Source organism: Myxocyprinus asiaticus, chromosome 14 (genome assembly GCF_019703515.2).
Source record: "Myxocyprinus asiaticus isolate MX2 ecotype Aquarium Trade chromosome 14, UBuf_Myxa_2, whole genome shotgun sequence".
In the NCBI taxonomy this organism is placed as follows: Eukaryota; Metazoa; Chordata; class Actinopteri; order Cypriniformes; family Catostomidae; genus Myxocyprinus; species Myxocyprinus asiaticus.
In genome coordinates, this window is record NC_059357.1 from 25946105 (window position 1) to 25973796 (window position 27692).

The 27692-nt window shown below is 36.8% G+C and overlaps 2 protein-coding genes across 3 annotated transcripts; both read left to right on the forward strand.

Annotated features, from left to right (window-relative positions):
* Window positions 1-3559: 3559 nt before the first annotated feature.
* zgc:86896 (uncharacterized protein LOC415190 homolog) lies at window positions 3560-10850 on the forward strand. Its single transcript, XM_051716685.1, has 10 exons — window positions 3560-3707; window positions 4184-4264; window positions 4596-4700; window positions 5687-5909; window positions 6872-6979; window positions 7496-7702; window positions 7917-7992; window positions 9882-10075; window positions 10190-10280; window positions 10396-10850. The coding sequence occupies exons 2-10, from the start codon at window positions 4201-4203 to the stop codon at window positions 10399-10401; spliced, it is 1074 nt and encodes a 357-aa protein (XP_051572645.1). The 5' UTR covers window positions 3560-3707; window positions 4184-4200; the 3' UTR covers window positions 10402-10850.
* Window positions 10851-10975: 125 nt separating this feature from the next.
* On the forward strand, window positions 10976-26563 carry wipi1 (WD repeat domain, phosphoinositide interacting 1). Of its 2 annotated transcripts, none has more exons than XM_051716677.1 (12): window positions 10976-11573; window positions 16048-16130; window positions 18449-18618; window positions 18757-18853; window positions 18979-19076; window positions 19231-19323; window positions 20916-20986; window positions 21135-21242; window positions 21673-21837; window positions 21935-22042; window positions 24384-24514; window positions 24594-26563. In XM_051716677.1, exons 1-12 carry the CDS (start codon window positions 11497-11499, stop codon window positions 24707-24709), a joined length of 1317 nt encoding a protein of 438 aa, XP_051572637.1. In that variant the 5' UTR covers window positions 10976-11496; the 3' UTR covers window positions 24710-26563. The 2 variants fall into 2 exon arrangements, with proteins under 2 accessions (XP_051572637.1, XP_051572638.1); XM_051716678.1 differs by having other exon boundaries at window positions 18452-18618.
* The last annotated feature ends 1129 nt before the right edge of the window (window positions 26564-27692 follow it).

Genomic DNA, 27692 nt, shown 5'->3' on the forward strand with positions numbered 1-27692 from the left:
CCTAGTATTGACAGTGATAAATGTACAGCTCAAATTATCAAATTAATTGCTTGAATTGGTCATCAAGAATTACTATTTATCAAAACGGTAATAGATTATTTGACATTATCTGCACATAACTAATTAATGTTAATGTTAATTAATATTTGCCACTTCATAACCAGTGTTGGGGGTAGTGCGTTATAAGTAACACACGTTATGCAATCAGATTACTTTTTCCGAGTAAAGTAACGTGATATTTTTTATTATAGACCATAATATCGGAGTTACTTTTTAAATAAGTAACGCATTGCTGTTGGACACCTCTCCTTTCCCCGTATTGCGATAAATCAGATGTAAAAGTGTGCAAATTTTAGGGAGGAGATGTAGTGCATACATTCAACATTCTGTTGAGTGAAATGCAATTGATTCATGTGTAAATATATTCTGCATTAAAAAATCAGTAAATGCGTTTAGGCAGAGAGATTATAAGACTAGTCTTCCACTGGCCACGGCATGATATACAGGGTGAAATACTTGAATACTGAAATATTCCACATTTTTATTTTATAATTGTTTTATAAAATACAGTCAGTAAATACAGTGTTAACATATCCCTTTACTCTATAGCACTAAATTCAAGGTTTTGCTATAATTAATTACATGAAGTACTTGCGCTGAATATGTTAGCTAAGCAGGCTTGCCTAAGGACAGTTTCCAAGTAGGATAATTTAATGATGCACGATGGAATGTTAGCATATTAGGCTAATCTGTTAGCATGTTAACTGGAAACACAAAGAGAAATGTTAAATTTGACCATTTGTTGCTTTGGTAATTGTATGTGATATGTCATATATAGCTTAATACAGTATATTAATTTATGTATTTTCATGATTAAGACAACATAACTCTTCTAGTGATATTCTAGGATTTATGCTGGCTTCATGTGCTATCAGAATTGTCCTACTTCCCAATTCTGAAATGGTAATTACAAGTACGTACATTCAAGTACTTTGTTGTTGGAAAGAACAGGAAACATGGACACCAGGTCCATTCATACATGTTCCTTGAGGAACTTTTATTTTGACACCATAATACATATTACTCTGCTGACAATAATGGAATTTTGGTCAAATACAAGCTATTTTCACGGTGTAAAAATGTACAGCATGCATCAAATGGTTGCTGATATCCATAATGAATATGAACGAAACGGTAAGCGCTAACAATTAGCTGCATTTAGAAATAAATAATAAAACCTGTCATTCACTACAGAAACCGCACTCGCCTCCGCCATGTTGAAAGTTTACGACTCCTCTCAACTCGGAAACTTGAGTATTAAAGTTGTATCAGAGTTTCCTAGTCGTAATTACGACTTGAGGGATTGTTCATATGCAACTTCCGAATGGAAAACTCATACCTCACCCATACTCAAACACAGCATCAATACTTGCCCTCGTGAAATTATAAAACAAAAAAAAAAAGAAGTCTTTTCAGGATAAATTTCCGAAAATAGCTTGGATTTTCAGACTTTTTAAAGGGGTCATGACATGAGGAATCAATATTTTCTTGATCTTTTGACGTATAAGAGGTCATTGTACTATAAAAATACACTGTAAGTTTCAGAACTCAAAACTTTCATCTCACTGCAAAAAGAGTATTTGTTGAAACCAAGCTGCCGAAATGACTAATTCTCTACTTCCCCCACACTGTGATGTCACACTGTGATTACAGGGCTGCCACGCAATTGACACTGTTCTCACGCCACACGTCCCTTTTCTCACAAAGTGATAACGTCGCGGAGCAAAGAGGGCACTGACAGCGCATGGACAGATAGGACAGACAAGACAGAGCAGGCAGCACCATGCAGCAGCCAGTTATTCAGACCAATCAGGGGGAAAGCAGCAGCACAGCCTAATGAGTGAGTGAATTCGGACGCTGACGTATCCACTGAGCGTTGGAGTGAAGTACATGTGATTTCATCACATGTACTTTTATATTACATGTACATTACTTTGCAAATTAATAATAACAATACTTGGTATTCTTATTCTATAAGATGGTACAATAATACAATAAATATTGACTCTGTTTGTCATTTTTATATATGTTCATAATGATTTAATTAAAACAGCATAAGCTTAATAAAATACATAATGCTTAAATGATTGTATTTATTTATTATGTGTTTTAGTATCTTTAAACTCTGATCCACCCTGGGTATAATTTTTGGACGCAGAGATGAGAAAACCATGGGAACATAGCGCCCTCATGCGACCATAAAACAGCACTGAAATTATTATAACCTACATTTGAAAACTGAATCATCCACTAAATTATCACTGCCACTGCGTGCGGTCTCCTGAGTTACAATAATATCACAGTTATTTAGTGAAGAAAGAATTCTTTAGCTTAATGGCAAAATAAAACTCCACATCATAACATCATCTATATAAATAAATGATACATTTTAAAATGTATCCATTGGCTCACTATATTTTTTTAAATTTTATTTTAATGAAGTAATATTTTTAAAAAAGTAAAACAATAAAGTCAGTATGAAATAAAACATTCCAGGAATAAAGGAATCTGTTCACTCAGAATTCGGACACTACAAAATGGCCGACACTTGAAATAGTGCACTATATAGTAGATAGGGGAGATTTCGGACACATCAAGTGTCTCATTTCGAAGGCTGTGTGCTCTGGAGGTCACATTTGCAGCCGCATATGTCACAGATGCTGTCTCGTTTCAGAAAAGCAGGTTGAATGCTCAGGAAGCAGCCTTTGAATGCATCCTTCTTTCACAGGAATTCAGAGGAGAAAAATATGATGTTCAAATGCAAGTTATGTTAATTCCCAAGTTGAAGTACCTCAGTAGGCAGGAGTAAAATACATAATATGTAAACTTATAAAAATATATATTGTAAAATAAAGCATTATAAAGTTAATATAAAAGTACAGCTGCAAAATCCATTTTCATTTCTCTCTACATCTTTATAACTCTCCTAAAGTTTACCTCAGAAATTCCATTCTTACTCAGAGCACTCGTGCAGTTTGAAAGGGATGTATGCAGTCAAAGCAACCATGATACCTTCTTTCCATTTGTCCTACATCTCGTTTAAACAAAGCAAATTCTAAGTTGATGACACTTGGTATACAGAGCACGTAACCTACCTAGCACCATTAGGTATCATCATCACTTTGTAATGAGACACAGCCTCAAGGAGACAGCAGGTCAGTCAAGAGCAGAGAGCCAATCATAACCGTGTGATTGCCAAGTCTTGAGAAGCAGCTCCAAAACCAAAACTGAGCATTTCTGACATAGGGTAGATGTTTTACATATTTTTGACAATTTTTTTTTTACATATATTAAAGTAAACCTCAAGGAACATATTAAAATAATAATAAAAAGGCATGTCATGACCCCTTTACAGAAAAATAACCCATCGTCTCAAAGACAAATATTTTGTCTGTGATGATACCATCACCTTCCTTTACATGGAGTTTGCTTTTAGCTAATGTTGAAGATAAGACAGTCCAGGCCAGGTGCCTATATCAGAACATAAAGACACACCCTCCCTTATCTCCTCCCTACTGCCTCTGCAGCCCTTCCTGTCTTTGCTCAAACTCATTCGTGTCAACTGCCCAGAGTCCACGAACATAGTGCTCTCCAACACAAGGATACAGGATATACCTCTATCTAGAAAAAGAGAAAAAAAGACAAAGGTGAGGGCATAATCTATTTAATATAGTCAGGTAGGGTCATGTTTTTTTGCAGTGCAAATCTGCAATCACTGCTAGTGCTAAGTTACAACAATGTACCATAACTTTACTAGGAGTCTTTATGGGTTCCTTTATCTGATAAAAAAAAAAAAGTTTTAAATGGCACATTTTCAGTATGATACATGTAGATGTAACATGTTTGTTAAATGTAAACAACTAGTACTTGCCGTAGATGTTGAAGTTTGGTAATGGATCTAAATAATGTGTACATTGCAAATGTGCATGTAGTTATAATGGAACATTTTCAGTGAAAATGGTGAAAATAAATAGATTTGCCCCTAATAGATTATAACATTCTGAGAAATCAAAATCAAGATGATTTGGGTGGAGTATTCCAAGTTTACACTTTGCGTTCCTTTTTTAGTCACTGTACATTTCCATGATTGCATACAACTCCTGACATCTGTGGTGCATTCCAGGGTCTCCTCGTTGAAACATGTCCCTCTGCAGTTTTGGATTGGAGCCTCTGTCCTGTCATGCCTGGAACAAAGACCGCACACGTAAGAACAAACCAGTTGAGCTACATTTCAACATAAATTACATCCCTTCAGGCTCCTAATGTTGCTGCCTGCAATTCCCTTTTCCCCTGGTAATTGTCATCCATTAAAATCTACTCAGAGGGAAAGATTGTCCATGGGAGAAAAGCTACACTTCTACATTCATTTGAGTTATAAACCATCATCATATCAGCTTGCTATGAACTTACTGTAATTGTGCCACTTTATAGAGAATTCTTCTTTCCAGAACAATTCCTGTAACCGCAACACAACACTTATATATTTAATGTGTATAAAATAAATAGAAATCCTAAAAATGTAATCTTCCTCTTAGAACTTGCCATCAGTCCCAACAGCAATGTTGTGAACATTTATCATAAGAAAGGAAAAGAATGGATCAAGATTCACGACCTGACAGAACACAGTGGCCGAATCACAGGTAAGGCAAAAGGAAATAGCTGCCACATTAGTCATTAACTCACTGATACCTACTGTGTGATTGACCTATAGTATAAAGCAAACATTATCTCAGCTCTCCAAAGGAAGGCATGAACTGCACTGTGAATGCACAAAACACACAAAAATGTTTTATACCGCATTCTAACTGGTATTCTTTAATAACTTTAAACTTTTTGTTGTTATTGTTTTCTATTTACCGAAACTGGAGATTTAAAGGGATAGTTCACCCAAAAATGAAAATTCTCTCATCATTTACTGCATGAGGGTGACATGCCATTTCAGATGTGTATGATTTTCTTTCTTTCTTCTGCTGAACACAAAGGTTTTTAGAAGAATATCTCAGCTCTGTAGGTCCATACAATGCAAGTGAATGGTGGCCAGAACTTTAAAGGTCCAAAAAGCACATAAAGGTAGCATAAAATCCATATCTTATTATGCGATATAATAGGTGTGGATGAGAAACAGATCAATATTTAAGTCCTTTTTTTACAAAAAATTCTCCTCCCTGCCCAGTAGGTGGTGATATGATCAAAGAATGTGAATCGCCAAAAGCGAAATAAGAAGAATGTGAAAGTGGAGATTTTTAGTAAAAAAGGACTTAAATATTTACCTGTTTCTCACCCACACCTATCATATTGCTTCTGAAGATATGAATTTAACCACTGGGTCTTTTGAATGACTTTTATACTGCCTTTATATACTTTTTGGACCTTCAAAGTTCTGGCCACCATTCATTTGCATTGTATGGACTCAAATTTATTTCTAAAAAGTTTTGTTTGTGTTCAGCAGAAGAAGAAAGTAATACACATCTAGGATGGCATGAGGGTGAATAAATGATAAACAAATTTTCATTTGTAGGTGAACTATCCCTTTAAATCTATAGCCCTGGATTCCAATTCACATCCATCAATAGTCATGATAAATGAACATAAAAATAACTAATAAAATTGTTGATTTCATTTATAGGGATTGATTGGGCCCCAGAGTCCAACCGTATAGTGACATGTGCCTCAGATAGGAATGCCTATGTATGGACACTTAAAGATGGGGTCTGGAAGCCAACCTTGGTGCTGGTCCGCATCAATAGAGCTGCCACATGTGTCAAGTGGTCACCTCTTGAGAACAAGTTTGCTCTTGGAAGTGGGGCTAAACTTGTTTCAGTGTGCTACTTTGAAAAGGAGAATGACTGGTGAGACTCCCATATTTCAATGGCTACATTTGGAATGGAATACTAACATAGTGCTTACTGCGTAATGCAAAGTACACTCACTGAGCACTTTATTAGGAACACCCGTACACTTATTTATTTATGCAATTTTCTAATCAGCCAGTCGTGTGGCAGCAGTGCAATACATACAATCATGTAGATACGGGTCAGGAGCTTCAGTTAAAGTTCACATCAGCCATCAGAATGGGGAAAAAATGTGATCTCAGTGATTTTGACTGTGGCATGATTGTTGGTGCCAGACGGGCTGGTTTGAGTATTTCAGTAACTGCTGATCTTCTGGGATTTTCATGCACAACAGTCTCTATAGTTTACTCAGAATGCTGCCAAAAACAAAAAACATCCACTGAGTGTCAGTTCTGTGGACGGAAACACCTTGTTGGTGAGAGAGGTCAATGGAGAATGGCCAGACTGGCTCGAGCTGACAGAAAGGCTATGGTTACTCAGATAACCACTCAATACAAGTGAGCAAAATAGCATCTCAGGATGCACAACACGTCAAACCTTGAGGTAACAAGCAGAAGACCACATTGAGCACTTTATTAGGACCATAATGTTCCTAATAAAGTGTTCAGTGAGTGTAGCTTTGGAATAACATGAGGATGAGTAAATTATTAAATAATTTTATTTAGGGGTGAACTACCCCTTTTATTATAAGCATAATAAATGAGTCAAGAAAGATGTTGAAATCACTGTTGATATTGCTTCCAGTTCATTCACTAGAAATGTGGAGTGAGGTGAGGTCTGTTGTATTAATGAATCATACCAGAGACACTTCTATGAGCGTCTATTCTTGATCAAGACAATGATGTCTGTTTAACACCTGTGCTGCTGTCTGTGTCCTATTAACTCCTATGCAGCTTTGCCACATCTCTCTTGTGCAAACTCTGTTCACATTCACACACTGTTCATCATTGACTCTATAGGTGGCTGAGTAAGCATATCAAAAAACCCATTAACTCAACAGTTCTGAGTCTAGACTGGCATCCCAACAACATGTTGCTGGCAGCTGGCTCTGCTGATCTCCACTGCAGGTTTGAATATTCAATTTAAAAGCACATTGTAACTTTTAGAACCCTCACTTTTTGTAACATAGGCAAAGTTCCTTTTTAAGGCAAGTCAGTTCACTCTGTAGCCATCTTTGGAACGCTCCTGGGCAGCTATTTTCTATGTAAACAAGCTCCATAAAAGTTCTTAAATGATGAAAGACCAAAATCTCCCAAACTGTTGGTCAAGATTACAATCAAAGAACATATTTAAAATCAGCAGTAAAATCTAACAACAATACTATCATAAACTGTGCTTCTTTAGTTCAGATCACGGCAAAAAAAAAAAATATTTTTCAGGCTGATTCAACTAATGCACATCAGCGTTCTCGATTTGATTGACATGCAATGTCTGTATCTAAAGGGTGATTGCCTATTTTTCCTGTAAGGTGGGACTTCCTTTGCTACATCCATTGGCTGTTGGGCGTTCCAATTTCTTCCATTCATTTTTAAAACCAGTCTCTGCTAAACAGTCTCTGATATAGCTCTTGATATTTGTTCCAGAATCTTTTCTGCATATATCAAGGACATTGAGGACAGGCCTGGACCAACACCCTGGGGAGCCAAAATGCCCTTTGGGGAGGTGCTTCTTGAGCATAAAGACTGTGTTGGCTGGGTACACAGTGTCTGTTTCTCTCCATCTGGAGATACTCTTGCCTGGGTTAGCCACAACAGCGCCATCAGTGTAGCAGATGCCACCCAGGGAAAAGAGTAATTACCAGAATTTATAACATACATTAACCTCATCTCCAATGTCACATATACACAAAATGTAAAATCAAACCAGAATAATTCAAGAAGTCAACATCCATTGGTGTCTGCTGTCTGAGAGTCTTCCACGTTCACTGAAAGTAATAAAAATCCAAAATATGACCTTTACCAGTCACTTTTACATTGCCAATATATAAAATGTAATGCATTGCAGGGTAACTCAGCTGACAACAGAACATCTGCCTTTGCTGAGTGTGCTCTATGTCAGTGAGTCTGAAATTGTATCAGCGGTAAGGATATCTTATAGCTCCATTTCACACTGAGATATCTTCTTGTTATCAGAGCTTAATCAAATCCTTGGCCTGGTTTATCAGCTTATTTATATGTGTGTATGTATATATATATATATATACAGCTCTGGAAAAAATTAAGAGACCACTGCAAAATTATCAGTTTCTCTGTATTAACTATTTATAGGTATGTGTTTGAGTAAAATGGTCCTCCATCCACACCTTGATTGACCTGGCTGTGTAGCATGGAGCATTGTCCTGCTGGAAAAAACAATCCTTAGAGTTGGGGAACATTGTCAGAGCAGAAGGAAGCAAGTTTTCTTCCAGGATAACCTTGTACGTGGCTTGATTCATGCGTCCTTCACAAAGACGAATCTGCCCGATCCTCCACCAAATTTCACAGTAGGTGCGAGACACTGTGGCTTGAAGGCCTCTCCAGGTCTAATCATTAGATGACCAGGTGGATGATCTGGGGGTGCTTCAGCAAGGCTGGAATCAGGCAGATTCATCTTTGTGAAGGACGCATGAATCAAGCCATGTACAAGGTTATCCTGGAAGAAAACTTGCTTCCTTCTGCTCTGACAATGTTCCCCAACTCTAAGGATTGTTTTTTCCAGCAGGACAGTGCTCCATGCCACACAGCCAGGTCAATCAAGGTGTGGATGGAGGACCACCGGATCAAGACCCTGTCATGGTCAGCCCAATCTCCAGACCTGAACCCCATTGAAAACCTCTGGAATGTGATCAAGAGGAAGATGGATGGCCACAAGCCATCAAACAAAGCCGAGCTACTTGAATTTTTTGTGCCAGGAGTGGCATAAAGTCACCCAACAGCAATGTGAAAGACTGGTAGAGAGCATGCCAAGATGCATGAAAGCTGTGATTGAAAATCAGGGTTATTTCACCAAATATTGATTTCTGAACTCTTCCTAAGTTAAAACATTAGTATTGTGTTGTTTAAAAATGAATATGATCTTGTTTTATTTGCATTATTCGAGGTCTGACAACACTGCATTTATATATATATATATATATATCCCCTTTTTCTCCCAATTTGGAATGCCCAATTCCCACTACTTATTAGGTCCTTGTGGTGGCGCAGTTACTCACCTCAATCCGGGTGGTGGAGGACAAGTCTCAGTTGCCTCCGCTTCTGAGACCACCAATCCGCGCATCTTATCACGTGGCTCATTGTGCATGACACCGCGGAGACTTCGCATGTGCAGGCTCATGCTACTCTCCGCAATCCACGCACAACTTACCACACGCCCCATTGAGAGCGAGAACCGCTAATCACGACCACGAGGAGGTTACCCCATGTGACTCTACCCTCCCTAGCAACCGGGCCAATTTGGTTGCTTAGGAGACCTGGTTGGAGTCACTCAGCACCCCTGGATTGGAACTCGCAACTCCAGGGGTGGTAGTCAGCGTCAATACTCGCTGAGCTACCCAGGCCCCCACACTGCATCTTTTTTGTTATTTTGACCAGTAGTCATTTTCTGCAAATAAATGCTCTAAATGACAATATTTTTATTTGAAATTTGGGAGAAATGTTGTCAGTACTTTATAGAATAAAACAAGAATGTTCGTTTTACTCAAACACATACCTATAAATTGTAAATCCAGAGAGACTGATAATTTTGCAGTGGTCTCTTAATTTTTTTCCAGAGCTGTATATATGCATTGCATCACATCCTGAAAAAGATCTGCTCTGTTTTAAGATCAACCAGCATTGTTCAGATTTGCTTTGAAATATTTTCAGTAAGTTAAAAAAATGGCTATAATTTGATTAGTATTAGAGATTGCATTGCATTTTAAAATTTAGATTTGCAAATCATTGTTTTTTTTTTGTTTTTTTTTTTTGTGCATGTGTGCGGTGGGGATCCTAGGGACATGATTGCTGCCCATATCAGTTTTCATACAAGGGTCCTGGAAGCTTGGTGTTTGTGAAGAAAGTGGACATTCCCAAGCAGACTTCTAAGGGCAACATGTCTGCTATGCAACATTTCCGTAATCTTGACAAAAAAGCTGTTACAGAGGAGGAAGACACTGAGTTGGGCAGTCTGCACCAGAACAGCATCACGTAAGGCTTGACATCTGCTTCTAATCTTGTGTATTTTAGCACTTTCCCCATGCAGGCAATATTTTAAACAAATCCCACTGCAGTTTGCTAAAATTAATTTTGTTTCAATCAAAGCCAACTACGTATTCTGGAAGGGGTGAGGGCCAAAGTGGAGAAATTCAGCAGCATAGGCTTAGATGGTGCCATGGTTGTTTGGGATTTCAAGGTATTGTATTGTAATTTTAAAAAACTATACTTTTGGTGATCCATTTGTTCACACCACTGTCACCTTCATGTACTCCTATTACAAATGTTTTTTTCTTTTCTAATGTTCTCTTTAGCACTGAAAACCCACAGTATCTGCGGAAAACAATCCTAGTCTTCTTTACTGTCTGCTCATCTTTGGCAGCACTTGTTTTTCTGTTTTCTCATCTACGTGTGTAGCCCTTAGTACAGTACAGTACAAGGTGATAATGTTATGTTGATTATGATGAGAACTGTATTGGTATGGATGATCCCTGACCTGTGTTATCCTATCTAATAGCTTTTTCCTGCAGTATTACCTGAATAATAGGGAATGTTCAATCAAATATTTTTGTCCGAACAGAACTGAAAATTTGGCAGCATAAAGTGAGCTAATCTTGTAAGCAATGACTATCATAACTACATATTTTTCTATTTCAAAAGTGCTGCTAATGTAAAAAAAAAAAAAAAAAAAAAAAAAAAAAAAAAATCCCATATAGTTTTGTATTTAATAAAACAAAGAAACAAATAAAAACACAATTCATAAATAAAAGCCTCTGACTGATTTCGTGTTTTTTTTACTCTGTTTGTATTGAAACATGCTGTAGCACCTCACACACTACAAAACACCGTCTTGTTAAGTGTCGCTTTCATGCAAATGACTGTAATAAATATTTCTTGTAGGAAGTAAAAGCTGTAAGTAAGTCGTATCTATTCCTGGAATTTGTATGAAGGTACTCCGTGTTAAAATGTCTTTGGTTATCGTAAAACTGCAACAGTTACAAAGACAAACCACGCCCCTTTCTATTACTTCCGCATTTGAAGCCAATCAGCGTCTATCTCAGTTCACTTGACCAGATCAGCGCTGTGCCGAACGACAACACGGCGCTTTTTCTTTAACCACTAGAATGTGGTGTTGATGTGACGCAGCAACTATCAGCTGGGTTTGTTTTGCTTCATGTTGACCGTTTCTCTATGCTCCGCTTGAAGTCGTACATTTACAAAAACATCGCGTTTTAATTTATTCATGTGAGGCAGGAGGATCGTTGAAGTGCCTGAGTACAGTCCCTCCACTTTGTTCGGACCATACAGTTTTTCTAGGTAGGTCTTCGGTTTGTCACTATTTGTCCAAAAGGTCCAACCGATCCCAGGCCTCCGATCCAGGGCGGAGGGAGGGAAGGAGGTCGTTGGGAATCGGGATGGAGACCAGAGAGGGAGCCGACGGTACTGGCGGCCCGCCGGGACTGTGCTGCGCCTCTTTCAACCAAGACTCCACGTAAGCGCTCCACATCTGCAGATCACTCTTGCATTATCGGATAAGATGCTATTGACCGCACTTAACCTCACAACACAAACCTTCATGATGAACTGTCCGATGTTTGTTGTCTATTTTGATAATTACACGTATATAAAAATCTAGTTACAGTGTTATAACAATGTTATACACAAGACAGGTGAGAGGTAAATAAGTGTTTTTTGTGTGTTTTTTTTAATGCTGTTTTAAAAAGTTTCTATGCTTGTGGGCTACAATGTAACTTAATGCTGGAGTGCCTCAAACGAATATAAACTAACAACAAAAAAGCTCATAACCTCATAACAAACATAACCCTACAAAAATCATCTAAAGACTATTTAGAATAAATATAATCTCATCCATTATAGATAGAAAAGAGTCTGAGAGGAATGTTTGCCCTGGCTTTTTTTCCTCACAAGCAGAGGTGGGTAGTAATGCGCTACATTTACTCAGTTACATTTTAAGAGTACTCAATGTACTTTTAAGAGTAGATTTAATGGTGGGTATTTTTACTCTTTCTACTCAAGTGAAATTATAATGAAAAAAATGTACTCTTCGTTACAATGGGGGACGTTACTGTCGTTACATTACTGGTTTTAATTCAGTAAGTGTTAATATATGCGTAATTTATTGAGAGATTTTTGAATGGGACTTTTACAGCACTGGAACTTTACAGTGGCGCTCTGTCACTCGACTTAAGTTCATCACTGCAGCAACAGCAGTAAGTGCTCAAAACAAACACTTTCTTTATTTAACACAGTGAAATTGAAGAGTTACGTTTATGTGATGCATTCATTCAACACCAAAACAAGCGGGAATTTCAGCATACAGATTTACGGATTCAACTAAGAAAACGTGTTGCGCTAAGTTGTGGTGATAATGATAACGTGGGCTTTGTTATGGTAATGGCCAGTTTCAGCGTGATTCTGTACTTACGGGCTCTTTTGACCTCTGTTTTTAATTAAACATTTTCTTATATCAGTGTTGCAATACATCAGTGCTTATAAATCCATGTTACAAATGGTCTACAACAGACGCGAGCGATTGTCGTGTCGCAGCGCCATGCGGACGCATCCATTGTAGACAACGTCATTGGGAGCAATTTTTTTGTCACATTGTGCCGCACCGCTCGTGTCTGATGTAGACAGAATGTTATTTTGCTCTGCTGATAATGCAGCACGAGCATACAGCCATATACGTTATAAAACCACATGCAATGCATTTTTCTTAAGGACAACAGAGAACAAGCTCTGAACTAAAATAAGCCTAAACGTGCTTTATAGACAGAGAGAAAAGGTGCATATTCACTTTTAATTGCTCAAAACTAATTATCTAAATTATTTTGTCACTGTAAGCTACAGAATATACTGAACTAAGAATCCATGGAGGACTTTAAAAATTTGTGAAATAGCTACATTAGGCATTAATAATGCATGATCTTGCTTTGATTCATAACTTATAATACACAATATTATACATAATAATATAATTGAGCCTATGAGACATTTATTTTTTTCTGTAATAATTGCTAAGAACGTTTCCAACCATTTCATCTAATTTTCAAACACGATCTGTCAAGCATCCTTAAAGTGATAGTTCACCCATAAATGAATATTCTGTCATCATTTAGAGTCACTGTCATTGTTCCAAACCTTTGTGTCTTCGTCTTCTCTGGAACCAAAAACAAGGTGTTAGGCAGAATGTTAGGGACTGACATCCTCAGTCACCATTCACTTTCAAAAATGACAAACAAATGGAAGTCAGTAGTGACTGAGGATAAAATTCTGTCTAACATCTCCTTAATTGTGTTTTTTGTGTCCAAGTCATACTGGTTTAGAACATGAGGGTGAATAAATTAATTTTTAAACTATCACGTAACAGTGGGTATAAAGGATGACATAGATGAATAATCAGATCTTTGCAATGTAATCTGCAGTGTAACTAGTTACTCACTACTTGAGTAATCTTTTAATTCGATACTTTCTTACTCTTACTCAAGTAATTATTAACATTAGTACATTTACTTTTACTTGAGTACAGTTTTTTGCTACTTTACCCACCTCTGCTCACAAGTAGACCTGAAATCCCTGGACTGTGTGATCCTGTTGATCAGTCCACAGTCTCCTGACAAGATGACCCAATCGTGTTCTTTTTCATCCCCGAGAAGCATGTCTGATATGTCCAGCACAGTAAATCAAACACAAAACATGATACTGAAAGTCAGGCGATCTGATGTATCTCTCACTTGTGATTGAAGTCAGGAGACAACACACATTGGTACCTTGTTTAATAGGAATTTGAATCATTATACATATAATAACATTAAGAAACTCTATTTTTATATAGCCCATTTAAAGGTAGCAAGGTAAAGGTAACACGATATAAGAATAAAAAGCATAAATAAAATATACAAAATATAAACATGCACATAAAAAGAGTTTAATAATAAGACTTAATCAATCAAGTGAAAGCATTCCTGAAATAATATATTTTAAGATATGATTTAAATAAACTCAGGGTCTGTGCTTGTCTAATATCAGCTGGTAGCGAGTTCCACAGTTTAGGAGCAAATCATTTTGTACAGGGTTCACACAGACATAGAAAACCATGAAATATCCTGGAAAAATACATTTTTGGATTTCTAGAAATGTCTAAATAAAAATCTTAGTGTATACACAGTTTTTCAGGTATGCTCAGCTCAATTAATATTTCAATTGGTAGAAATAGCTTTTGTGAGTGAAATCTCTACAAATAATAATAATATAAAAAATCCTTATCCAAAAATAACAACCGACTGAAATAGTCATGCACTGTAAAAAGTGGTAACCTGCAGTTGTTACCTTAAGGAACTATATCTACCTGATCTAACCCTTAACATTTTTAGGGTTAAAGGGATAGTTCACCCAAAAATGAAAATCCTGTCATCATTTACTCACCTTCATGCCATCCCAGACGTGTATGACTTTCTGCTGAACACAAACAAACAAGGATATCTCTTCTGCTGAACACAACTGAAGATTTTTAAAAGAATATCTCAGCTCTGTAGGTCCTCACAATGCAATTGAATGGCAACCAAAACTTTGAAGCTTCAAAAAGCAAATGAAGGCCACATAAATTCAAATTGGTTTTTGGTGAGAACAGACCAAAATGTAACTCCTTTTTCACTATGAATCTTGACATCAGCAGTCTCCTTGGTGATCATGAATTCAAGCTCGATTACACTTTCTAGCGGCATCTAGCTCTGTGCATGCGTCAAGCACTAGGAAATGTAATCAAGCTTGAAATCATGATCATGCCTAAAGACTGCAATGACGAAATGTACAGTGAAAAAGGAGTTACATTTTGGTCTGTTCTCACCCAAAACCGATTGGATCACTTCAGAAGACATTCGTGTCTGATGGATTACTTTCATGCTGCCTTATTGTGCTTTTTGGAGCTTGATAGTTTTGGTCACCATTCACTTGCATTGCATGGACCTACAGAGCTGAAATATTCTTCTAAAAATCTTTGTTTGTGTTCTGCAGAATAAAGAAAGTCATACAAATCTGAGATGACATGAGGGTGAGTAAATGATGAAAGAATTTTCATTTTTAGGTGAACTATCCCTTTATAAAAAAATTCAGTGTGGAAAATATAAGGTCAAAAGGTGTGACTGCACTCACTGCCCTTCTCTAAACCTTGTAATTAACAGCATATGTCAGAAATAGTCATTGAAATAGAGCTGTAAATGGCGTCCAGAGCAAGCTTTGTTTTGGGATTCAACACTGTGGCCAGTAATGATGTGGACATGCTTATGTTTTCAATAAAAGTAGTAAAGAACATGCTAAGCACAGGATCTGACATGAACAGCTATGTGTGGATGAATGAAGAGCCTGCATAACAGATGTGGGCAGTGGGTCTTAAAAAAGTTTTTTTTTTACACTAAAAAGAGTACATGCAATCTGTGCTTTCACACAAACCTAAACTCTTTTGTTTAAATTGAAGCCAAATAAATCGTTTTTTTAATGAATTGAGTCAGGACTTTTGTTGTATTAGCATCATTTTATGAGGGCTTTATTAAGTTTTGTAAGTATTGTCTGTATTAAATTACAAACAGTACTGTCTGTGTTGGCTATGACAGATATTTAACAGAAGTAACAGAAGAAGTATCATGATGACAAGTTTTTTGTGCAGCCATTACATCATTGTTCACCTTCACTTTATGTTACATCAGCTTTTGACTCAAACAGCTCTGTTATTAATAATTAATTATCAGTATTATATTATTAGTTTGTGCTTTCAGGTGCCATATTCATTCTGAACACAGCATTATTCTGTGTAATTTTGCTCAGCTCCATATTCAAAAGTACATTCGATACAGATTTCACCTCTAAATGAAATTACTAAAAAAATTACTTTTATGGTCAGAAAAACATATCACATATTCTACAGCATGAGATCTTTTTGTTTTTTCCAGGTCATTGGCTGTGGGCACCAAAACTGGATACAGACTTTTCTCTGTGACCTTGGTAGACAAACTGGACTGCATTCATGAGAGCAGTGAGAACTTCTCCAATTATTTATATATATATATAAGGATGGTTGTCTACAAAACTAATGTGCAAAAAGGAGGAAGCATCATGTGCCACATAATGTAGTCATCATAATTTCATCATAAACGAGTCACACAACAAATACGTTAAAATGACATCTCATTTTGTTGGTATTTTTCCATCTTTTGCCGAGAAGGAAGTAAGGAAATTTTTTACATTGGAGTTCTAGCATTTGAGGTTGTCTCTCACAAGAAGACTATACGGCCCGTGGTTGTGGTGTGAGCATCTGTTTTGTGATAAACTCACCATAAAGGCCATAAAGTTGTCCTGCCTGTTTTGATGAGGTCAAAATATCCTGCTGATTCACTTTACACAGTGGCAACACTTTATTTTTTTGAGTTCATGTCTACAGTCCACAACAAATTGATTAAAATATTTCAAAATATGCTTTAAAATATGGTGCAATGTAAAGAAAAACATAGAGTTTAAAGGGATTTTTTTTTATCAGAAAATGAAAATTCTAATGTGAAATGAAATTATTTTTTTTATATATCATTTACTCACCCTTTGTTGTGTATGTTTTTATTTCTTATGTTGAACAAATGTTCTTGTTGCTCTGTTCCACACAGGGCAGTTATTTCTACCATCAAGCTCCAAAGAAAAGAAAAGAAAATAACCCCCCCCCCCCCCAACAAACTATTCCCTCGCAATAGTTTGTGTTCCCTCGCAATAAATTTTGCGTTCCCTTGCAATAGTTTGCATTCCCTTGCAATAATTTGCATTCCTTTGCAATAAGTTTTGTGTTCCCTCGCAATAGTTTGCGTTCTCTTGCAATAAGTTTAGCGTTCCCTCACAATAGTTTGCATTCTCTTGCAATAGTTTGCATTCCCTCACAATAAGTTTTGCATTCCCATGCAAAAGTTTGCCTTCATTTGCAATAAGTTTTGCGTTCCCTCGCAATAGTTTGCGTTCCCTAGCATTAAGTTTGCATTCCCTCGCAATAAGTTTTGCGTCCCCTCGCAATATGTTTTGCATTCCCTCGCAAAAGTTTGCGTTCCCTCGCAATAAATTTTGCATTCCCTTGAAATAGTTTGCGTTCTCTTGCAATAGTTTGTGTTCCCTAGCATTAAGTTTGCATTCCCTTGCAATAAGTTTTGTTACCACACAGTAGTTTGCATTCTCTTGCAGTAGTTTGCATTCCCTCACAATAAGTTTTGTGTTCCCTTGCAAAAGTTTGCCTTCATTCGCAGTAAGTTTTGCGTTCCCTCGCAATAGTTTGCATTCCCTATCATTAAGTTTGCATTCCCTCGCAATAAGTTTTGTGTTCCCTCGCAAAAGTTTGCATTCTCTCGCAATACGTTTTGCATTCCCTCACAAAAGTTTGCGTTCCCTCGCAATAAGTTTTGTGTTCCCTTGCAATAATTTGCGTTCTCTCGCAATAGTTTGCGTTCCCTTGCAATAAGGTTTGCATTCCCTCACAAAACATTTTGTATGCCCTTGCAATAAGTTTTTGCGTTCCCCCCGCAATAAATGTACCATGGTTTTACTATAGTAACCATATTGTTACCTTGATATTCGTAGTAAAATCATAGTAATAATACAGGACAATGAAAACTATGGTTAGAAAAATCATAACTTTGTGGTTACATGGTTTTACTAGAAATACCATGGTATTTCTAGTAAAACCATAGTAACCGCAAGAATTAACATGTTTAATCTATAGTAAAAGCATGGTTACTAAATAGATACAGTATACTGTAATAAAACCGTGGTTTCCACCAAAAAAACATATTTACCTAACTTACTTTTCATAGCTTCTACAATATTACTGTAGTAAAACCATGATTTCTGCCAAAAAACAAAACATGGTTAGCCTAAAACTGTCTGCTATTATTGGCAAACAATAATAACTACAAAATTATGATTTTGATTATTATATTTTCTTTTTACTGTATTATCATTATGGTTTAACTACAAATATCATGGTTAAAATATGGTTACTGTAGTAAAGCCAAGATAAATTTATTGTGAGGGAACGCAAAACTATTGCAAAGGAATGCAAACTATTTCAGAAAGAAATTCCCAGCCTGTCCTCTAAGGGACTATTTATGTGAGGAAAAGAGCACAAATTAAATTTTTGTTGACTGAGTAATATTAAATTAAATTGTGAGTTAATGATGACAGATTTTTTTATTTTGTGTGAACTGTCCCTTTAAATGTTGCACATCCATATAAAAGAAGGCCTTTAAAATGTTCTCTTACAACTACTGCATGTAGCTTTTGTATGTCACTGTTAATGTGTGCTTCTCCCTGCTGCCTCTTTAGCAGAAACTCAAGACGTGTATATCGTGGAAAGGCTTTTCTCCAGCAGCCTTGTGGTGGTGGTGAGTCAGTCAATGCCACGTCGCATGAATGTCTACCACTTCAAAAAGGGCACTGAGATTTGCAACTACAGCTACTCAAACAACATTCTTGCAGTGCGCCTCAACAGACAGGTAAACACAACACAGCTTTGCTGCAGTAATGCACCTGCCAATAAACAATTATGAAGCTCTTGAGAAGGACGAATGTTTGTGTTTGCTCTTTACTTGTTTAACTCCACAGTGTCTTTGGCTGTGTTCTTTCCACTGCAGAGACTGGTTGTTTGCCTGGAAGAATCCATCTATATTCACAACATAAAGGACATGAAACTTCTGAAGACACTTCTCAACACACCATCCAACCCATCAGGTAAGATTAAGATTGAGTTAATAATTGGATTTATGTAGTTAGAAAACAGTTGGTTCTATATAAATATCAAGTTTAGTAATCTATGTACTGTAGGTTCATGTATAACCAACAAAGTGTCTCCTTAGGTCTCTGTGCTCTCTCCATCAACCATTCCAACTCTTTCTTGGCATACCCAGGAAGTGACACCATCGGAGAAATTATTGTCTACGATGCCAACAATCTGGTAAAAATACCGGCCAAGAAACAGTTTAGCTGCTCGTTTGGCGGTTTCTTTGGTCGACATTTAGTTATTGCACATGAGAGTTCTATTTCCCATGATAAATGCCTGATCGACAATCCTTTTTCTTTGTTTTATGTGTCTCTCTTTGCCTATGCAGAGCACTGTGACCATGATTCCAGCCCACGATAGTCCACTGGCTGCCACCACCTTCAGTGCCTCTGGCACCAAACTGGCCAGTGCTTCTGAAAGAGTAAAGATCCTGCATTTATATAAATACATAGTCAGGTGAATCTCATGAAACCTGTAAAGAATATTTCTGGGTCATATTTACCCCAAAATCAATAGAAAGAAAGAAAATATATTTTGCTTAATGAAAATTAAGCCTATTTTTTGGGACCATTAAGATTTTTTTGCAATGTGACATTTTTATGACAACTAAGCACACCCTCCCTAAATTCTTATTACTGTAATGTCAAAAAAATCGTATTGGTCCCAAACTTCCCAAATGATATATTCACGAGTTCACTGGTTCATATAGTCCTGGAGCATATTAAAAGAATATTCCGGCTTCAATACAAGTTCAGTCGACAGCTTTTGTGGCACAATGTTGATTACAACAACAAAAATGTAAACTTGTCTGTCCTTTTCTTTAAAAAATCATGTTAACACACATATGTTTATGCTTATGTTTATGTCTTGTGGCTATACTTTTGAAACAGCGAGTATTTTAACGTTTACAGATTTGCCCCATTTACTTTCATTGTAAGTTCCTCACTGTTACCCAGATTTTTGCTTTTTTCTAAAGAAAAGGAGGGATTAAAGAGTTGGGTCCTAACCAGTGTCATGTACTTTTAAGGGGATGGAGGTCGGCTGGAGCACCCACATTTCAGGAGTGGTGCTCGGAGATGGGGAAGGTGGCGGCCTTTGAAGAAGGGTCATCTAGAAGACTGGGGAAATTGGACTCGTTTGTGGGGAAATGGGGCGGATATCTGGTGTTTTTGGAGGGCTCTTGGGGAGGGGCTGTGGAGAGAGGTGTAGTGGTCAATATGTGTGATTATATATTATTTTTATTTTTTATTTTTCATGTATGACCACTGAGATGATGTTGGGGGCCAGGGTGGGGTTGGGGATTGGGAGGGGTAATAGTGGAGGTTAATTGTTGATTCTGTGTATATATGTTTTGTTTTTCTGTGTTTAAAATGTGAATCAATAAAAAATTGTTAATCAGAAAAGGAGGGACAAGTTTAAATGATTTTTTGTGGTAATCAATATTATGCCACAAATTTGGTCTAAAACAAGGAATATAAATACAGTTTTGAAATAATAATTTATATAGGCATTATGAAATATAAAGGGGAGTTGAGATGGGGAGGTGGAAAGATACAGAACAAATAGTCACCGGAGTGAGGAAGGTAGTTGCTCATATAACATACATATATAGATATGATTGGCAGTCCTAGATGAACAAGCTTATCCCGAACTTACTTTTGGAACTTCGTTTATTTATTATAACGATATATATTTATATTATAAGTATTTATTCATCATGGTAGTAATTGTTGTACTGCATTTTAAAATGTTAAATTTTTTTTTTTTTTTTTTTTTTTACTATAATACATTAAAAACGTACTGCATCACAGTAATGAGAATCTAATAAGAATCACAATTGAGAATAATGGGAATTACAAAAAAATGTCCAGACTCAATACGGAGTTGTTATAAAAATATCGAGCATAATGATAACCTTGATGGCCCTAAAAATATTCTTTATAAGCCATATACACAAACAAATATGGACACAGCTCTGAGCATTGTTTTGTCCTATGATTTTTGCTGTGACAGGGCACTGTGATCCGAGTGTTCTCCATTCCAGAGGGACTGCGCTTGTTCGAGTTTCGGCGGGGCATGAAAAGGTATGAAGCAGAATCTCAAAGCAGACAATGATCATCCTTTGATCATGCACAAGGAGAAGAACCAGTCGGAGCCATTTGTGTAAACTGTGGCATTGGCGAGCCTGTTTTTGTGTACGCCTTTGACCTCTGTGTGTCTGTGTCATCAAAGGTATGTCAACATCAGCTCCCTTTCCTTCAGTCCGGATGCCCAGTTCCTCTGTGCCTCAAGTAATACAGAGACAGTGCACATTTTCAAGCTGGAACAGCACAGTCCAAGGTATTGTAAATTCACACAACATTAATAGTCATCTTAAGTTTTAATGGAGTCAGCACCAATAGGATACCTTACATGTATATCTCACTCCAAAACGGACTATTTATTTAACAAAGAAGGGGAACCATTTTATAAATATTTGGGTTCTGGGATCTCAGCTATTATGTTGCATGGATTTCAATGGTTGGGACTAAATACACAATCACCTAAACTAGAGTCAACTGTGTTTTTGCATTTTGAAATAGCATTTTGTGTTTAGAAATTTGAGTGGCATATTTTCCATCTTGGCTGATTGATTGGTGATTACCAACAAACCATCAATATCCACTTAGAACCTTGCTACAAATGTAATTCATTTAAACAAATGATTCAGGATATAAATTTTTTTCTGACATGCCTAAACTTTGTACATGTGTTTATGTTTCTCTCGCAGTGGGGAGGAGGAAAATCCCTCTTGGTCAACATATGTAGGTAAGATGTTCACAGCAGCCAGCAGTTACCTCCCAGCACAGGTGTCAGGCATGATGAGTCAAGACCGAGCCTTTGCTACTGTCCGTCTCCAGATGGGTGGTCAGAGGAATGTCTGTGCCCTGGCAACGTGAGTTCTACAGTCTAGAGTTAGAAATGTAATATTTACTGAGGAAAAATAAAACCACTAATTGAAAACTTTGTATACTGTACATCTGACCAATCAGAATCCAGAGGCTTCCATGTTTGCTTGTGGCCTCCTCTGATGGGCAGCTATTCATCTATAACATTGATCCTCAAGATGGGGGTGAGTGCACTTTAGTGCAGAAGCACAGGTGAGTCTTCAGTCTTTAAAGAAATCTATTCACCTTAAAAATTACCAGACAGTCCTACCTTTGCCACTGTTGCTGTCTGCCATAATTTCAGATGAGTCTATGAAAGTTTAAAGAAAGTTTTATATTGAGAAGTATGTGATGTGGATTAAATTATGTGTCAGCTCTCATTGTGTCATCAGCTACATTTGCTTCAAATAAATTAGAGGTAATAATTTAACATTAAATAGCTCACCCAAATAGTTAATTTACTCACCCTCATGCCATTCCAGATGTGTATGACTTTCTTTTGCTGAACACAAACAAAGTGCAAGTGAATGGTGATCAGAACTTTGAAGGTCCAAAAAGCACATAAAGGCATCATAAAAGTAATCCATATGACTCCAGTGGTTAAATTCATATCTTCAGAAGTTATATGATAGGTATGGGTGAGAAACAGTAAAACTTTTAAGTCATTTTTACAATAAAAAATGACTCCCCTGCCCAGTATGCATGAAGAATGTAAATTGCTAAAAAGAATCACTTCTGAAGACATGGATTAAACCACTAGAGTCATATGGATTACTTTTATGCTACCTTTATGTGATTTTTGGAGCTTCAAATTTCTGGTCACCATTCACTTGCATTGTATGGACCAACAGAGCTAAGATATTCTTCTAAAATATTAGTTTGTGTTCAGTGGAAGAAAGAAAATCATACACATCTGGGATGGCATGAGTGTCAGTAAATGATGAGAGAATTTTCATATTCGGGTGAACTATCCCTTTAACCCTCTGGAGTCTGAGGTGTTTTTTGGATCCTGGAGATGTTTTGACATGTCCTGACATTTGTGCTTATTTTAGTTACTTACACCATTTGTATGTTTGAGAAAATAAAGTTTAAACTTGGTTAACAAAAAAATAAATAAAAATGAAGGACACTGAAATAGGGCCATAAAACACATACTAAAAATTTTTCACAAGACCTTTGAGTGCTGAATTTTGTAGACCAGAGTAGAGATAGACCGATATATCGGTTTTACCGATTAAACGGTGCCAATAGTTGCTTTTTGGAACTATCTGTTATCTGTAAACATTTTTGCACATAGTTGCCAATAATTTTTTCATCATTTCAAAATAAGAGTCCCTAGTGTGTTTCGGGCTTGTTCATACTTAAAAGTCCCCATGTTATGTACCAAATCTTTATTTTCTGGTTATTATTGGGATTTTGGTTGAACAAACTGCATCTGGGACTTTATTCATATTGGACTCTTTCTCGTTGCCTGCCAAAGTAAAGAAAGAATAAGAATTGTTTTGACATTTTAAAAACTATCGCCCAATTAATCGATTATCGGCCTTTCCCAACACCTTAGTTATCAGTATTGGCAAAATCCACTATCAGTCTACCTCTAGACCAGAGCCTTTGCTACAACATACTGTGAAAACCATCCTGTCCATTCATTCACAATAAACAATATATTGATTTAACTCTTTTACCACATTGTACCGTATTATCACACAGTACGTCAACAATGAATAGATGAATAAATGAATAAATGACTTACTCAACAGAAATTATACCCTCCACTGGATCAAGTTGTTATTTAAAATGCAAGAGTTTTTCATCAGAGTCTTGATCTTCTTCTGACAAAAATTTGAATTCTTCCTGACTTTTCAGGATCATCTGTTGATATTCACTGCGTGTAGTGTGCCTTCATTCAAAAGCGATAGCAAATCGATGAATCTAATGACGCCTGATGCCATTTTTACAGCATTGATGGGGGCATCAGATCATTACCATATGAATAGCAGGCTCCATGAATGGCCGTGCTTGGACCAGAGCTAATGAGCTGAGACAGAAAAACTGTACCTCTCGTGAGTTTCATATGCATTACATAATCAGAGAATATTTGTTTTGGATTTGAATTGGTTCATTTAAAAGTAGGCATTTCAAGGTTTCTATAGACATATTTATCATGTCTGTGTGACAGTTATACGCTGAGTTTCGGTTGATTTTTGTGACATGCTCCAGACAAAAGTTCACGGCAATAGAGGCAGCAGAAAGTGCATCCTGTTTGTTTTCTTTATTTTACAAAAGCACAACATTTTGTTTTTATGGTGAGTGGACACAAATAAAAGTAGACCCTTTATGGTTTCGAATGATGTCTTCCTCTTATCTGTATTACCATCAATGATGGAGTATTTTAAGTCGTTGCTGTCGTTATTCGAAAAAAAATCCAAGCGATCTTGATCTTGGCGCCTCCGCCGACACCAGAGGGTTAAGGTAACTATTGCAGGTTACCACTTTTTACAGTGGCAACAGTTGAGAGCTAAAAAACTAACTGATGTCACCTTTTAACCACCAGGTTGTTTGGATCAGATGAGGAACCGGAGGAGACAGAGAAGTCTGAACCTAATGAGCCACCACAACCATGCCAATCTTACGCGGCCACTGTGGCCATTCCCTCCTCTGGACCTGTTACAGCCACTCTCACAGGTATCTGTCGACATATATACACTCACTGTCATTTACACCCAAACACATGTTTATGATCACCTAAATCTTCTCTGCACAGGGTACTCCGAGGATGGGGGAGCTAAGAAGGGTGAGGTGATTCCTGAACACGAGTTTGCAGCAGGGCCTGTTTGCCTGGATGACGAAACGGAATTTCCTCCCGTGAGCATTCGCTAACTCCCCACATCTGAGCACCAGACTAAACAGTGTTACATTCCAGTGTATCATGGTGTTATCTTGTCTCTTTGTCCACAACCACAAATGTAATTTACTATTTATAACAAAACCAAGACCAGCCTGTTAGGTCTGATGATAGGGAGTTAAGTTAATGATAATGCATTTTCCAGGACCAACTCTTGCAGTTTAGTATTAACCAGAAGAAAATTTCACTCAAAACTCTTTTGAGATATGAAATGGTTTTGTATAGATTTGAGTGGTATGTAATCTGCATTTGGACTGTAATAATGCTTGACACAGATGTTGAGTTTAGAGACAGAAAAATACACAATTTCCGACACTAAACCAGCAGCTGCTGTTTTAGTCTAATGATTTTTGTTTTAGATCCTATATACATGGACATGACCATGAGCACAAGTTGACTGATTTGTTTGCTTGGGCATAGAATGCACTAAGAATGCATTGTATCCAAGATATTTGTGTGTTTTACAGCTGTTTGTCTACCATTTTGATGCAGTAAATGTTTTTAATTATTTTATACACTTTCTATTTCAATCTAAATGGCACAATGTCGTATACAAATTTTTGTCTATGCATTCACACAATGTAAAGGAGAATTTCAGTTTAAATACCTTTTTATGTTCTGAACAAAGTCTCAAGGGAGTTTAACAAAGAAAAACATTTTGTGATGGAAAAGATTGCAAAATCAGGAGTAGGAACCAGAACCCAGTTGTAAGAAGCACCTTAAGTTATGAATACCCTTAATCGTAAGTGTATTGTCATTAAGGGTTTTCTTAACTTTTTATTAAGGAGTTTCTTGCTACTGACTTAAGGATTAACTCTTTTTTTTTTTAGCGAGATTCTTTGGTGCAGTGCTTTATTACCTCCACTTGGTGGAGCACTGGAGTGCATCATTGTCCAACAGGCCTTGTTGTACTAACACTTCCTCACTTTTTTTGAGAGAGCAGTTAACAGTGATTTATTTGAGTTCATTATAGAAACATAGCTTAATATCAGTTCCTTAAATAAAGGAGCTCAGGACTGTGATAACAGAGGTATTTCATCATCTATAACATATCATTTTGGACTAACACCTAACTTAGTTGCCATTGTAATTCCTAATATGCCTTCTTAGTGTCGTTATGTAATGTTAGGTGAGACATGTTCTCAGCAAGCTCCTGTTGGGATCTGTATCTTTCTATAACACACCCATGGCTGAGGGAACAATAAAGCTCTGTTCTGGTTTTCGGTAGATAAATTGGTGCCTTGACGGATCTGTGCGAGACAAAGGGAGATGTCCGTGAGAGGGTAGAGAACAGGTCGAGGTCACAACTGTCACAGAATGATCCTCAGTGCATGAGCAAGGACAAACAAACAAATAATAATAATAAAAATATCTTCAGGGTGCTAAATTATTAACGGAATGGTTGAAATGGTTTCTTAATTTCAGTTGATCAGGGATTTGGGTCATTGTCACTCAATCCCCTGAAGGGTGTGTTATATATGAGGTGCATGACTGAAATATAACCACATATTGTTATAGTTACATAAGACAAATTGTATTAATTTAGTCATAATACTGTAGCAGTTTATTATTTATAACACAATCATTTTGAATCATAAGTGAAGAGGAATTACTTTTTTTTCATATATGTTTCTGCTGTATTGATACTTAATATGTTTACATGTTACCATCATCCTGAATACTAATACAGTGGGATGTTTTGTATGTATGTGCCTATGATATTATTACTTATAAGAGTGCAAATATTTTGCTGGATTGCTCAAGACCAAAAGATTATAAAAGGAAAATAATATGTAGGAAATATATTAGAAATGAAATTATGCAAAGCATCTCCTGGCTCCTGTGTTCTTTTCTATAATCTGACTGATTATTTGCTACAAATGGAAAGCATTTGGAAAGTGAATTTGTTTTTAAAGAGATAATTGACCCATAAATGAAACTTCTCTCAATATTTACAAACCCTCATGTTGTTCCAAACCCATTCTTTCATTCATTGTACACAAAAGAAAATGTTAGGCAGAGTGTTAGCCTCGGAATGGTAACCGAGGCTGTCATTCTGCCTAACATCTCCTTTAGTGTGTCATGGAAGAAAGAAAGTCATACGGGTGAGTGAACAATTTTTAGGTGTTTAATAGTCTAATTGAAAGGACCATTATGAAGGTAAAATAGTGTCTAAATGATTTTCAAGCACAGTGTATGATTTGTTAAAGGTGTAAATCAAGCTGCAAGCATAAGAACAAAATGCTTTCTTAAGTGTAATTCATGTGTTTCATGAATTTGCAATTTCATATTAACACAAAGTAAATGTGGTCTGTATTCTGACTACCTTTTCTTTCACGCTAACACTTAAATAGAGGAGAGATACCCAGAGGAACGACGCGGAGCCATATGAAGAAGAAGCTGTCTGTCACATTATTAAACCAATCAGGTCAGAGTAAACTGGTAATGGAAAACCTCATATGATTGGTTACTAGAAGCAGGTAGACCTTTCTTCCCCCTTGCACTTGCAAATCTCTTTTCAGTGAGAAATTCGTGCCAAAAGTGTGAGCGCAACAAAGGGAAGATGAAACTGTGTGCTGTATATCGCATTATTTCTGGAAAATATTTATGCCACAAACACAAGTTATTTACACATTTGCAGTAGTTTATTTTACACATACAGACTGATTCTACGTGGTCAATTCTTTTTGCTGTTCTTGACACCCTTTCTTTGCTTGCATATCGCTGATTGTAGGTTTGGAATGTTTTTGGCCATATTTAGGCGCAAAAACAGTGCCAAAAGTGAAGTCAGAAGAATACAGACCACATTTACTTTGTGTTAATATGAAATTACAGATTCACACATGAATTACACTTATGCAAAGCATTAAAGTATTGATAATTATTTTTTTCTTAGGCTTGCAACTTGATTTACACCTTTACAAAACGTTCTGTGTGCACACAAAACAAATTTCGCTT

Excerpts from the sequence above, each read along its gene's own strand:
- zgc:86896 (XM_051716685.1), top strand. The coding sequence starts at position 4,201 with ATGTCCCTCTGCAGTTTTGGATTGGAGCCTCTGTCCTGTCATGCCTGG. Across the intron at positions 7,993-9,881 it reads AGTCTGAAATTGTATCAGCG|GGACATGATTGCTGCCCATA; the intron begins GTAAGGATATCT and ends TGGGGATCCTAG. Across the intron at positions 10,076-10,189 it reads CTGCACCAGAACAGCATCAC|CCAACTACGTATTCTGGAAG; the intron begins GTAAGGCTTGAC and ends TTTCAATCAAAG.
- wipi1 (XM_051716677.1), top strand. The coding sequence starts at position 11,497 with ATGGAGACCAGAGAGGGAGCCGACGGTACTGGCGGCCCGCCGGGACTG. Across the intron at positions 18,619-18,756 it reads CAGTGCGCCTCAACAGACAG|AGACTGGTTGTTTGCCTGGA; the intron begins GTAAACACAACA and ends TTTCCACTGCAG. Across the intron at positions 22,043-24,383 it reads ACTTTAGTGCAGAAGCACAG|GTTGTTTGGATCAGATGAGG; the intron begins GTGAGTCTTCAG and ends TTTAACCACCAG.